This window comes from Mirounga leonina, unplaced genomic scaffold (assembly GCF_011800145.1).
Source record: "Mirounga leonina isolate KUSES-001 unplaced genomic scaffold, KU_Mleo_1.0 Mir_170, whole genome shotgun sequence".
NCBI classification, from domain to species: domain Eukaryota; kingdom Metazoa; phylum Chordata; class Mammalia; order Carnivora; family Phocidae; genus Mirounga; species Mirounga leonina.
In genome coordinates this window covers 7,406,617-7,419,555 of record NW_023270433.1, presented here as the reverse complement: position 1 = coordinate 7,419,555, position 12,939 = coordinate 7,406,617, and the positions used below count along the sequence as shown (strand labels likewise).

At 55.9% G+C, this 12,939-nt stretch overlaps 1 protein-coding gene across 1 annotated transcript in view; it reads left to right on the top strand.

Annotated features, from left to right (window-relative positions):
* The first annotated feature begins 4,910 nt into the window (after positions 1-4,910).
* The window catches only part of DNM1 (dynamin 1), a 43,858-nt gene continuing 35,829 nt past the window's right edge, over positions 4,911-12,939 (top strand). The window contains 1 exon segment of the mRNA XM_035015715.1: positions 4,911-5,170. Within this exon segment, the coding sequence (XP_034871606.1) occupies positions 5,010-5,170 (161 nt within the window). The 5' untranslated portion in view covers positions 4,911-5,009.

Below are 12,939 nucleotides of genomic sequence, written 5' to 3'. Positions count from 1 at the left end.
ACAAGCGCTGCCCTAAGGCTCTGGACCCGCTCCGCTGCAGCCCCGGGCGGCCGCAGCGGTGCCTAATTCCGCCTGGATTTAGAGGCGCGAAAGTGGCTCCGCGTTGCCACAGCGCGAGGCAGGGGCCGGAGCCAGTAGGACGTCGCGCCCTTGGGTGGAAGGGCAGCCCGGACCGTGGGAGCTTTGAAGGCCTGGCCTTGGGCATAATTTATCCTGAAGGGCAGGGAGCGCTAGGGAAGGGTATGACAGCATCACATCCGCCGCCCGGATTAGAAGACTCCCTTGGTGAGAACCAAGACGGAGCCAATGGGGAGGGAGAGAAGGGGCCGAGTCAAGATCGCTTAGGCTTCCTTCCAACCAGGTCCAAGCACGCTGACACCCTGGTCTGGGTGCTAGCAGAAGTTGGAGAAGTTGACTCCGGGCTCCACAACCTTCTGGCTAGGCGACTCGAGCCCCCAGGGGAGTCCTCTCCGAGCCGGTTCTTCGTCTATAAAATGGGTGTTCCCTCCCAGGGTGGGTGTGAGGATAATATTCCGTAATGCTTAGCGCTCGCACTTGGCACAGAGTGAGCTTAGCAAATTGCTAAAGTAAAAACAAACAAACAAGAAAACTAAAAATAAGGCTCATGCTGGTGATTCTGTGTTGATTCATCTTTCTGAAAAGCAATCTGCAAATTCTTTATCAAGATTCTTGAGCGAGGGGGGAGCGCCTGGGTGGTTCAGTTGGTTGAGCGACTGCCTTCGGCTCAGATCATGATCCTGGAGTCCCAGGATCGAGTCCGGCATCGGGCTCCCTGCTGGGCAGGGAGTCTGCCTCTCCCTCTGACCCTTCCCCCTCTCGTGCTCTCTCTCCTTCATTCTCTCTCTCTCTCAAATAAATAAAATCTTTTTTTAAAAGGTTTATTTATTCATTCGAGACACAGAGATACAGAGAGAGAATATGAGCAGGGGGAGAAGCAGAGGGAGGGGGAGAAGCAGGCTTCCCGCTGAGCAGGGAGCACGATGCGGGACTCAATCCCAGGACCCTGGGATCATGACCTGAGCCGAAGGCAGACTTTTAACCATCTGAGCCACTGAAGCGCCCCTCAAATAAATAAAATCTTAAAAAAAAAAAGAAAAAAGATTCTCGAGCGTGTTCTGCCCTTTGAGCTGGTAACCCCTCTTGTAGGAAACGTGCCCAAGAAAATAATCAGAAAGGAGAATTTTTAAGGCCAGCAGGTCATTCATGGAAACATTATTTATAATAGCTGCCTGGAAAGTAATCAACTTTAGGGGAACAGCTAAGCAAATCATGCTGCCTGCCTCTTAAGGAGTAGCATACGGCCATCAGAAATTATGCTTTCAAAGGTTATGTAAACACCCACAATATGATGTGAAGTGAACTCAGCAGGCCACAAAATTGCATACACAATTATGATCCTGGTTTTGGAAAAAATAAATATATGTGTGTAGTGGGTCGTGGGGGGTTTTCACTTTCTTTCCTTTTTTCTAATTTGCTGTAATTGGTTTGGATGACTTTATCATGGGGAGGGAATGGAACATTTTTTAGAATGTATATAACTTTGTGCTGACTCCTTGAAGACCAGACAAGACAATGGCTGGTAACTCCTTGGGGACTCTGTTCAGGGCAAGACTCCTGTTAATTGCTTTTAACCAATCCCTTGCTGGCAAAGCCCCACAATGGACTATGCTCAGAGGGAGAAGGGAGGCCCTGTCTCTTTGCATCTGAAATGAAGTCTGAGGCTGTAGCATCACCTGGAGGCCTCTTGCCTCTAATTTGAGCTGCACTTTTATCACCAAATAAACTCTTATGCTCATATAGATCCAGTTCCAGACCTATTCTGCTCCAGGAATCTACCCGTCTCTTCCCCCGATGCTACCACAGAGCGTGATTATTACAGTTTGGAAATATATTTTAATGCCTGATAGCACAAGCCCCCAACATTATCATGCTTTACAAAAAAATTTCTTGCCAATTCCCAATTGTGTAAAAAATTTTTTCCAGGGGCGCCTGGGTGGCTCAGATGGTTAAGCGTCTGCCTTCGGCTCAGGTCATGATCTCAGGGTCCTGGGATCGAGTCCCGCATCGGGCTTCCTGCTCCTTGGGAGCCTGCTTCTCCCTCTGCCTCTCTCTCTCTGTCTCTGTCTCTCATGAATAAATAAATAAAATCTTTAAAAAAAAATTTTTTTTTCCAGGTGAATTGTGGAATGATTTTGTTAAACCCCTCCCCCCACCCCCTGCCAAATCTCAAGTGCATATAATAATATATATCAGAGCTTCTTCCACTCTGATGTGCATAGGAATCTCCTGGGGCTCTTGGTTCTTGTTAAACGTAAGTTGTGATCCAGCAGGCCATGAGCAGAGCCTGAGATTCTACATTTCTTTTTCTTTCTTTCTTTTAAAATTTTATTTATATATTTGACAGAGAGAGAAAGCACAAGCAGGGGGAGCAGCAGAGGGAGAGGGAGAAGCAGGCTCCTTGCTGAGCAGGGAGCCCCACATGGGGCTCGATTCCAGGACCCTGGGATCATGACCTGAGCCGAAGGCAGCTGATTAACCGACTGAGCCACCCAGGAGCCCTCTTTTTTTTTTTTTTTTTTTAAGATTTTATTTATTTATTTGACACAGAGAGAGAGCATAAGCAGGGGGAGCTGTGGGTAGAGGGAGAGGAAGGAGCAGGAATCGATGCAGGGCTCGATGCGGGGCTCGATCCCAGGACTCTGGGATCATGACCTGACCCAAAGCTTAACCGACTGAGCCACCCAGGTGCCCCAAGAGATTCTACATTTCTGACAAACTGCAGGTCATGTCCAAGCTGCTAGTCTGGTACCAGACCTATATAGTATGATCCCATTTCTGTAAAAACAAAATGAAACAAAATGAATATATAGGGGACAAACTAGAGAATAAACACCATAAAAGCTATACATAGTGGTTATCTGTGGGTGGAAGGATGACCAGAAGCTTTGAAATATTGTGTAAAGTCTGACTTTTACAGTAAGTTTCACTACTGTAATTAAGAAAAACAACCCAGCTGTGATGGCGCCCCTCTGGGCAGACATCTGCAAACTGCACCCCCTCCCCAAATTAATGGCTCCACTTCAGGCTTCATCTCTGCCCTCTCTGGTTCTCAGAGCATAATAAAGGGCTGGCTCTAAGCAGCTTCTCAGGATGCACAATGTGTGTAGCTGATGGTCCAGCTGCCTGGAAGACTCAATCAGTTGGTTAGATCAAATTCTCCCGAGCACCAAGCCAGGGCCACGCCCCTCATAGGGATTCTAAATCTCTCATTATCCCCATTACCTAGATTAGAAAACCGAGGCTCAGAGACAGGAAGAGACCTGGATCACCCAGCTTGAACAAAGCCCAGGGCCTGCTCATTTTCCTCTGCCTGCCTGGAAAATCCCCTGCCCCCAGATGTCCATGTGGGTCACTCCCTTACTTCCTTCAGGTCTCTGTTCACTTTTTACCAGAGTCCTACTCTCACCACGCTAAACAAAGAGCAACACTACCCCTGCCCCAAACTTCCCCAGCTTTCTTGCTTTCCAAAGCACCCATCACCATCTGACAGAGTCATATTTATTGGCTTGTTGGTGCTTTGTTCCTCTTTTTCCACATACGGGTATAAGCCACACATGGGTAAGGACTTTGCCCATTTGCTCATTGCTTTATCTCTGGGGTCTGGCATAGGACCTGGCTCAGGTAATATGCATTAAACTGGTGAGTGAATGGTGATCTCTGATTCCCAGGGCACTGTTCTCCCAGCAGTGCTCCCCCACCCCACCCCCCCATTCACATACAGGGTGACCTGCTGATGCCCAACAGCACAGGGTTGGCTGGCCTCTCTTTCCTAGCCTCCTTGTGGGCAGTCCAAATTAGGTTCCTCAGAATCAGAGGTGGATGGCTAGGCCTGGGGCCCACAGCCTCTCTATGTGAACGGGATACATAGGGTAGGGCTATAGGAGTCCTAGATTTGAATTCCGGTTTTACCACCACCCTGATGGGTTGGAGCAAAGACTGACACTCTCTAGGACAAGAAGTCCCAGCTCTTCCAAGAAGGCCTTCCAAGGGTCAGGGCCCTGGCACTTGCTATTCATTCAGTCTGGCCTACTCTCCCCCCTGATCCGCCTGTGGCTGGCTCCTTCTCATCATCTAGGTCTCTTCTCAAATGTCACTTCCTCAGAGAACCACCCACCTCCTCCCAGGCTAAATGGGCCTTTTGCACCCACACAGGTATCTCTCTTCTAAACACACCCTGTTTACTTCTTCCATCACTGTTAGTGTAAACTATTTTCACATTTACGATTTCATTTACCTGTTTCTTCATTTACTGTCTGTCTCCACCACCCCAATGTAAGATCTGAGGGTAGAGACATTGTCGGTCTTGTTCACTGTTGTATCTCCCCTGCTGCTTAAAACAGGGGCTGGCTTATAGTAGGTGCTCAATAAATATTTGTTGAATTAATGTTCTGTCTCCTTCTAGAACAGGGAAACTGAGGCCCCAAGGCAGGAAGGCCATGCCGCCATGAATAAGTGTCAGAACCTAGAGTAGAAGGCAGTGAGGCCGAGTGGAACTCCAGGTCAGGAGACGTGACCTTGAAGGAGATCCATCTCTCTCCAAGCCTCAGTTTCCTCCTCTGTAAGATGGAGTGAGACAGCCATGACCACTATCCGAGAGGCCCGGTACTAGGAGTGAGACCTTGCCCATTTCCAGGAATGATAGCTGCAGTGCAGCATCAGAGCCCCCCAGGCACGGCTCAAGCGCCCCAAAAGCCGCAGATGGAGAAAACTACAATCTCCATGGTGCCGCAGGCGGCACCTGCGCACAGCGGCCAGCCCGCAGCGCCGTGAGCGCCCTCTGGCGGCATCCTGGCGCAGAGCTCCGCTCGGCTCACGGAGGGGCGGGGGGGTCCGCGGCGCAGGCAGTCGGAGCGCGCGGCTGCAGCGGCGGAGCAGGAGCCGGGAGCCGGAGCGGCGGCCGATCGCAGCCCGCGGGGCCCGCTGCAACCATGGGCAACCGCGGCATGGAGGATCTCATCCCGCTGGTCAACCGGCTGCAGGACGCCTTCTCCGCTATCGGCCAGAACGCGGACCTCGACCTGCCGCAGATCGCCGTGGTGGGCGGCCAGAGCGCCGGCAAGAGCTCGGTGCTCGAGAATTTCGTAGGCAGGTAGGAGCGGCGCGCCCCGGAGCGCGGACGGCCCCCAGCCCGGGTCCCCGGGCCTCCGCCCCCGGCCCCGACGGCGCCGCGACCTCGCAGCCCTTGGCGCTGCCCCCGCGGACGGCGCGCCCCCCGCCTGCAGCCAGACGGAGGGTGCCCCCCCACCAGAGCCCCTCAGGGGCGGCAGCGCCCCCCGCTTGTCCGCAAACGTCGTCAAGCCACCGGCCACGGTATCACGCCCCCCTCCTCCGCCACATCCTTTGGGGAAGGCGGCGCTCTGCTAAGAGACCCTGGGGTGCCCCCCCTCCCCCAGTATAGGCACCAAGGGGGCCTGCATTACTCAGCGCCTCCCTTCGGCTCCCGCGTCCCTCGGAGCGGGCAGCACCCCAAGGGCAGTGCTCCCCAGCCCTAGGCTCCACGGAAGACAGCTCCCTCCCCCATGAGGATCCCTGGATCGTGGCTAGGGACCCCCTCCGCAGCTGTGTCCCTGGGAGAGGACACAGCCCCCGGACATCGAGGACCAGGCACAGCCTCCCCCCTCACACACACACACCTCTGCAGCTCCCGCCGCCATCCGTGCGCAGCGCGGCGGCGGAGCGGGGGGGGGGGGGGGGTTTGGGGGTGCTGCAGGACCAGGAGGGGGGTGGCCGTGAGACCGTTTCCGATCCTCTTGCGAGCCGCCGGCACCTGGCTCCGCCGCCGCCCCTGGATGGGGGGCGCCTGCCACCGTCGCTCTCCCCCGGGCCTGGCAGAGGGATCGTAATGGAGGGAGAAGGCGGCGGAGGGCAGAGATGACTAAGACAGGGAAGCAGGATGGCGGGGAGGGGGGAGCCATTTGCACAGCCTAATCCCCCTCCTGCCTCTGATCCCACAGGGCGCTGGGAGGGCCAGGTGGCGGGGAGTGGGGGGCAACCGCAAAGACAAAAGGTCCTGGGTTTAGGGGGGCAGATGGGGTCGTGACCCCCCTCCCCAGGATCCCCAGAGAAAAATGGAGTCCGGGATGGCTTTTTGGTGCTGAGGAGGATGGTGCTCTCCCGGGAGGGGGATGGGGGCTGAGCAGACAGGGAGGAGGCACACTGGCCTCCGGCTCAGGCATCTCCCTCCCTCACCTTCTTCAGAAACCCTAGCTTTCTCCCAGTGACCTTCCCCGCAAAGGAAGCAACTGGCCTGTGAGAGAGGGAAGCAGAGGCCCCTCCCTCCGAGGGGCAGCAGTTCCGAGGGGACATCCTGGGTCCAAGCCAGGTTCTGCTGTGAAGCCTCAAGAGAGTCATTTGCCCTCTCTGAGCCTGTTTCCCGACCTCTAATAAGGACAGTTGCACTGGATGGTTGTTCCTGCCCCTCAAATCACCTGGAAGCCCAGTGCCAAGCCTGGGGCTAAAGGGAAGGGTTCTGACTGGAGCAGTGTATCTGGGAGATGTTGGAAAGCCACCATGGGGGCGGCTGGGCCCATCTGGTCAGCAGCAGGGGAGGCCGTCTGTCTCTTGGGGATGGGCTCCCACAGAGCCCCCCTCCTGCTCACACGACCCTCAGAGCTGCAGAGACAAACAGGCAAGAGATACAGATGGGCCCCTTCCCTGTGGCCCAGCAGTCAGGGTGAGGGGGTGGCGGGGACTCTGGACACAGCAAAGCCCAGAGGCCTTAGTGCTTTAAGAAACACCCACGGAAATGCAACCCTTTACGGTGTACAAACCATATTCCTACCTTTCGTCCATAGAACATTTGCTGAACGCCAGCTTATTCCAGGCTGTGTGCTCTGGGCATGAGGTGTGGGGCGGGGGGAAGGTGACCTCAGCCCCCCTCTGCTGAGCCCTTCTCATGTGCCCCACACCATTCTCCACAGGATGGCTCACAACAGCCCCATGAGGCAGGTACCATGATGCCCATCCTGCAGCTGAGGGAACAGACCCCAAGGTGAGATGCCTTGCCCAAAGTCCCCCAGCCAGGAAGGTCAGCATCTATTAGATTCCAAAGCCCAGGTTCCTAATCTCAGTCTTGAGAGCCTCTGAGAGCCAGGCCCTGAACTGGGCACAGGGACATGCAGGCGCGTGGGCCTCCATCTTCCCTATCTGTAGGATGGGACCACGGACAGGGCGGTGCGGGACTCCAGGGAGTTCATGGGTGTAAACACCCTTTTGTAAACATGTGGGAGGGAGCTGTTGGTGGTCAGTTAGGCTTGGGGACCCATGTGTGCCAGAGCCAACCTGGTCCCTGTCTTCCTGGAGGTCACTGTCCAGCCGAGGCAGGGGCCGGTAAGTAGGCAACACAGCAGGCCGGTGTGGCCACAGCTGACTTGGGCCCCTCTTAGCTTGTTGAGTGGAGCAGGATGTGGACTGTGCCCCCAGAGGCCCGGGTCCTCTCGCTGCCCCCAGCACCCCGGGGCCCTCTGACAGCGGCCTTGTAGGAGGATGCGCCGGGTGTCCAGGAGGAGGGCTTGGCCTGAGGTGGAGGAGTGGGTGGGAAAGCGTTATTTGATCCTCATGAAAGCTAGAGAGGAGGCCACAGCTGGGCCACCCAGAGGGAATTCAGTGGGGCCCCTAGCCAGCCCCGCCTGCTCCCTCATGGGCTCCTGACCTCTCCGTCTAGGGCTGGGTCCCCAGACCCATGAGCATGGAAACAGCCGCTCCATCTCCCGGGGCTTCCCAGGAGCCAACCCCCCACAGAGAGGAAGTGGAAAAATACACCAGAGGGACTAGAGGCTGCCCCAGGCCAGCCTGGGCTTCTGGGCACCCCCAACGGCCCTGCTGTCGGCTCTGCAGTGGATGTGGCAAAGCAGCTGCCGGGACCCTGCTAGGACTTGTCTGGATCGATGCTCTTTCTTCATCCCCCTTTTACAGAAGGGAAAACTGAGGCTGATTCATTCAGTCATTCAGACATTCGTGGAGTGTCCACAGTGTCACAGCGCTGGAGAGTCTAGGGTAGAAAAGACAAAAGCTTTGCATTCAGAGGGGAAACTCTGAAATAGTAAACACAGGAGCACGTATATGAAGAAGACAGAGAATGTGGTCAGTCCTGTGGAAGGGAAAAGGGAGGTCAGAAAGGGTTTCTAGGAGGGGGTAGCATCTGAGATGAGAAGCCATGGGACTGAGAAGCATTCTAGGCCGAGGGAACAGTGAGTGCAAAGGCCCTGGGGCAGTTAACAAATTTGGCGTGTTCAAAGAACAGAAAGGAGCCACTGTGGCTGGTGTTTGGTGCGCAAGGACAGCATGGCATCAGAGAGGTAGGCAGGGGTTGGATCTACAAGGCCCTGAGGCTCTGATGAAGAGTTGGGTTTATTTTCATTACTGCCAGAAGCTTTTAAGTAGTGGAGCGCCTTGAGCGGATTCCACCAAGTGTGTAACTTGGGGAGGGGGCGGGGGACAGGTGAGGAGGCTGATCTAGTGCGCAGGCGCTGATGGGGGCCTGGGCCAGGACTTTCCCAGCGGGGAGGGGGAGAGCGGTGGGGTTCAGGGTACATTTTGGAGGAAAGTCCCACATGACTTGCTGGTGGATGGGATCTGCAGGGTGAGGAAGGAGGACTCGAGGATGACGTCAGTGTCTTTGATTCTGGGTGGGTGTTGGTGCCGTTACCGGAGGACGGGAGGAGCAGTTTTGGGGGGGCAGGGGTAGGACCAGGAGCTCGATTTTGAGCATGTTGAGTCTGAAGTGTAAGGTGGGCAGTGTGTGGTGATGCAAGCTGGAAGCTCAGGGGAAGGCGGGCTGGAAGTGTAAATTTGGAAGTCATCCATGGCATAGAGGTGGGATTTAAACCCATGGGAGTAGATGAGATCATCTCGGGGTGAGTGTAGACAGAGGAGAGTGGGCAGGGCCCCAGGACACCCCAGCATTTTGGGAGCAGATGCCTGCTGCCCTGGGCCACCCGACTTTGTCTGTCCCTGGCTCCGTGCCCCCTCCCTGTGACACCTGTCCAGGACCAAGAGTGGGCTGTCCTGGGACAAGCTCTCAGGCTATGCTCCCCTCCCCTCACTCTGGTGCCAGGTAGGCTAACAAATGGGTAGCGCCCACCCTCCCTGCCCCCTTGGCCCCTGGGGAGGCGGAGGCCAGTGGGAACGCAGCAGAGGGGCTGAGGGCTCAGGCTCTGGAATCGGACCTGGGTTTGTAGCTCAGCCCTGCCATTTATAAGCTGAGTGACCTTGGGCATGTTTCTTAAACCCTTCTCAGCTCCTAGTTTCTCATCTGTAAAATGGGGATAATAATAGCACGTCCCTCTTGGGACTGTGCTGAGTGTTGAGATAATGCCCACGAAACTCGGGGTAAGGCCTCGCAGAGAGGATGTGCCAGGTCTGTTCCGCCTGGACAGAGGGGCAGGCTGGGAAGCAGCTGGGGTGCAGGTGGGGGCAGGGGGCCTGGTGAGTGGGCCTATGCCCAGAGCCCAAGGGGTGGCCTGAGAGGCAAGGTTTTGGGTTTCCCTAGTGACTCTGCCTACCCCTGACCAGGCTCCCTGCCTCCTACCAGTCTCCTTGCACCTTCCTCCATGTTCTCATCCCAGCGTGGGCTTGGTGCCAGTCTCTGGCCTCTGAGAGCCCCTCTCTTGGTCATCCCTGGGCCCTCCGATGGGGGACAGCCCACTCCCCATTACTAAGCTCTCATCTTCTGAATACTTTGGGATACATCTTAGTGGTTCCAATTCCCAGACTTGGAGACTGAGGCCAAAGAGGATTAGGGGCTATCCTGAGACATCCTAGGTGGAAAATTACTGATTGGAGAGGGCAGAGGGCACTGACATTTGCTTCTATTGAAGGGAGGGGTGCTGTCAGGGGGGCAAGAGAAGGCCCCCTGAGGCGGTGGCCTTGAGGCTGGACCTGAACAAGAAATGGACCTGGTCAAGCAAAGGAGTGAACACACCCCGGGTGCAGGGTCCCATCTGAGCAAAGGCCCAAGAAGAGAAGGAGCCCAATGGGTTTGAGAACCCAGACAGAGGACAGTGTCGCCGAGGGAGGAGTGGAGGCCCCAGTGAGACCAGGAGAGTCAGGAGACACCTGTGGCCCCTCAGCAAACACCCACACCCAGAGAGCCGACTCCCTGTGCTCCAGCCTCCATGTGCTCAGAGCGAGCACCTGCCGAGTGCTGAACACACACAACCAGACTCACCTGCTCAACCCAGGCCAGAGAACATCTTTTCCAAACCCCCGCCCCACCCACTGGCCCCAAGGAGTCGGGAATGAAAGGTGACTCTGGCAGACTGCATCTGATCCAGGCTCCAGTAGAATCGAGTTTCCCTGACCTTGGCTGGGGTCACAGGGTCAGAACCTCGGGGAGGGGGGGATGCCGGGGGTAGGGGGGGCGGTGTGGAGGAAGCCAGTCTAGGGCCCAGTGTTATCAGGTGTGGAACAAGAGCAGAAATGGAGGCCCACGTGCCAGATGTCTATATATTCCAGTTATAAATCAAGCTAAGGGACCTCCTGCCCTCCCACCTTGACAAACACACTTTCATAACAACCTGGCAGACTGGGTTTGTTATGAAACCCAGAACTGCTCCTCAGAGTTCTGTGATGGGGTATGGCATTATGGGGACAGGTGGCCCCTCTCCCCAGGCTGCCCCTGTCTCTTCTTACTCCATCCTGCACCAGAAGGGGCCTCCCGGGCTCACAGGCCGACACCCCACCCTCACATCTGAGCTCCATCTGAGGTGCCAGGAAGGAACCCCACCCACCCACCTTGGCAGGGCAGACCCTGGAGGAGGGCTTGAGACCAAGAGGGAATTCCAGAGCACTCAAGTGTGGCCTAGGAAGGGTGCATAGGCTCCAGCTGGGCACCGACCCTTGGCCCCTGGGGACCCCTTGCTCTAGAGATCCAAAGAGGGACCCCTAGAGCATGGGGCAGGGGTCCTGATTCCCCATGTCCAAGGGCAGTGCTGATTATTATTTTCTTGGAGTCAACAACCTTTTAGTTGGAGGAGCAGACTATTATCCCCTGTTTTCAGATGGGGACATGGCTCAGAGAGGGTAGAGACCTGCCTGAGGTCCCACAGCAATGGAATTAGAGGCAGGACAGGCAGGACAGGAACGGGTACCAGTCCCCTGCCTCGTGTCCGTCCCTCTTCACCCCCCCTGCCCACTTGTGCACAGATCACACCCCTCAGCTTCTCCTCTGCTCTCCTCGGTTGTCTCTCTGGATTCTGACCCCTCCCCGGACTGAAATCCAGCTAAGGAACAAGAGCTGTATGGGGTCGGCTAGAACTATTGCAGGCACCAGGAAAAAAGACTCTTGGCCTTGGAAGGTGGTCAAGGCAGTCTCCTAAATGGCATCTTCTCACTGCCCTGGCCAAAGGCTCCGGGACCAGCCTCCCCTCCTGGGTCATCCTCCCCGTGCGAGTCCGGCCCAGGCCCTGTGGATCCTGCCCCCGGTCCGCCCACCTCTTTGTAGCTCAGTTGCCCCCTCCTTTGTCTTAGCCCCTGGGGTGGCCTTCTCTCGTGCCTCCATCCCGTCCTCCGCCTGACAGCACAGAAACTCTCTATGGCCTCCCAATCTGACCCTCTCTGCTTAAAGCCCTCTTTGGCCCCTGACCTCCAAACCGAGCCCCTCGCTCCTGAGTTGAGCCCCTGAGACCTGCCTGCCTTAGCCAGCCCCGCTTCTGCCTCTCCCTGCGGGTCCACCCTAGTATCTTGCAGGTCATGGGAAAAATGCCCCCTTCACTCTCCTGGCATATGCTGTCCTCATCTTCATCATGCCCTCGTCTTCCTCCTTCACTGGCTCATCCTCTGAGTTTCACATCAGCCAACACCACCTTCCAGGATGCCTTCTCTGACCACCCTCTCCTCCTATGACCTGCCCCTCAGTGTGTGGGGTAGGGCTCAGTTTTCTCCCAGGACGAGGGGCTACGGAGGAAGAGAGAGGCCATTGCCTTGGGCTCCTGGCAGCAGTTCCAACCACGGTTATATGAACATTTCACCTGTTTATTAGTGCCTCCCCTTTCATCTCTCCAGCTCAGATGCATCTGATCTGAGCACAGGGAAATGAGGCCACCAGGCAGGATGTGGAGAAAATTCTCAGCAGGTGAATGCACACTCCCCTCTGACCTGAGTTCCAAATTTGAAGGAACACAATGCACACACAGGGCACCTAGCCCACGGGCGCTCAGGTGGCTCATGGCGCCACCAATGGACACCCTCCCTTAGAGCCTCCCACAGCCAGGATCGCAGGGCATCCCCTCAGCAGCCCTAAGGAGGGAGCTGCTGGCTTGTGTCCCATTTCACTAATGGGGAAACTGAGGTTCAGAGCAGGGATATAATTTAGTGGTGGAGCTGAGATTCTTTTGCATCGAGCTACTGGTGATAAGAAATAAGGATCCAGGTGTAGCTCTGTTATCGAATGACTTGGGAAATGCCCTTGATGAGCTATTAGGCAAACATAGCCGCTACATAAGTGTGGACTGGAGCCCAGTGTGTGTATGTGGGCACGTGAGGGGTCTCTGGCCGTGTCTCTGATCACAGCACCCTTACACAGCCACGCGAGGATCAATCAAGAGGATGGGGGGGTAGGGGGCGCCTGGGTGGCTCAGTCGGTTAAGCATCTACCTTTGGCTCAGGTCGTGGTGCCGGGGTCCTGGGATCGAGCCCCGAGTCGGGCTCCTTGCTCAGTGGGGGAGTCTGCTTCTCCCTCTCCCTCTGCCTCTCCCCCTGCTTGTGCTCTCTCTCTCAAATAAGTAAAATCTTAAAAAAAGAGAGAGAGGATGCAGGGGGTGTGCCTAGCAGCCTCAGTCAGTATAACATGGGACTCTTGATCTTGGGGTCGTGAGTTCAAGCCCCACCTTGGGTAGAGAGAGTACTTAAAAATAAAAT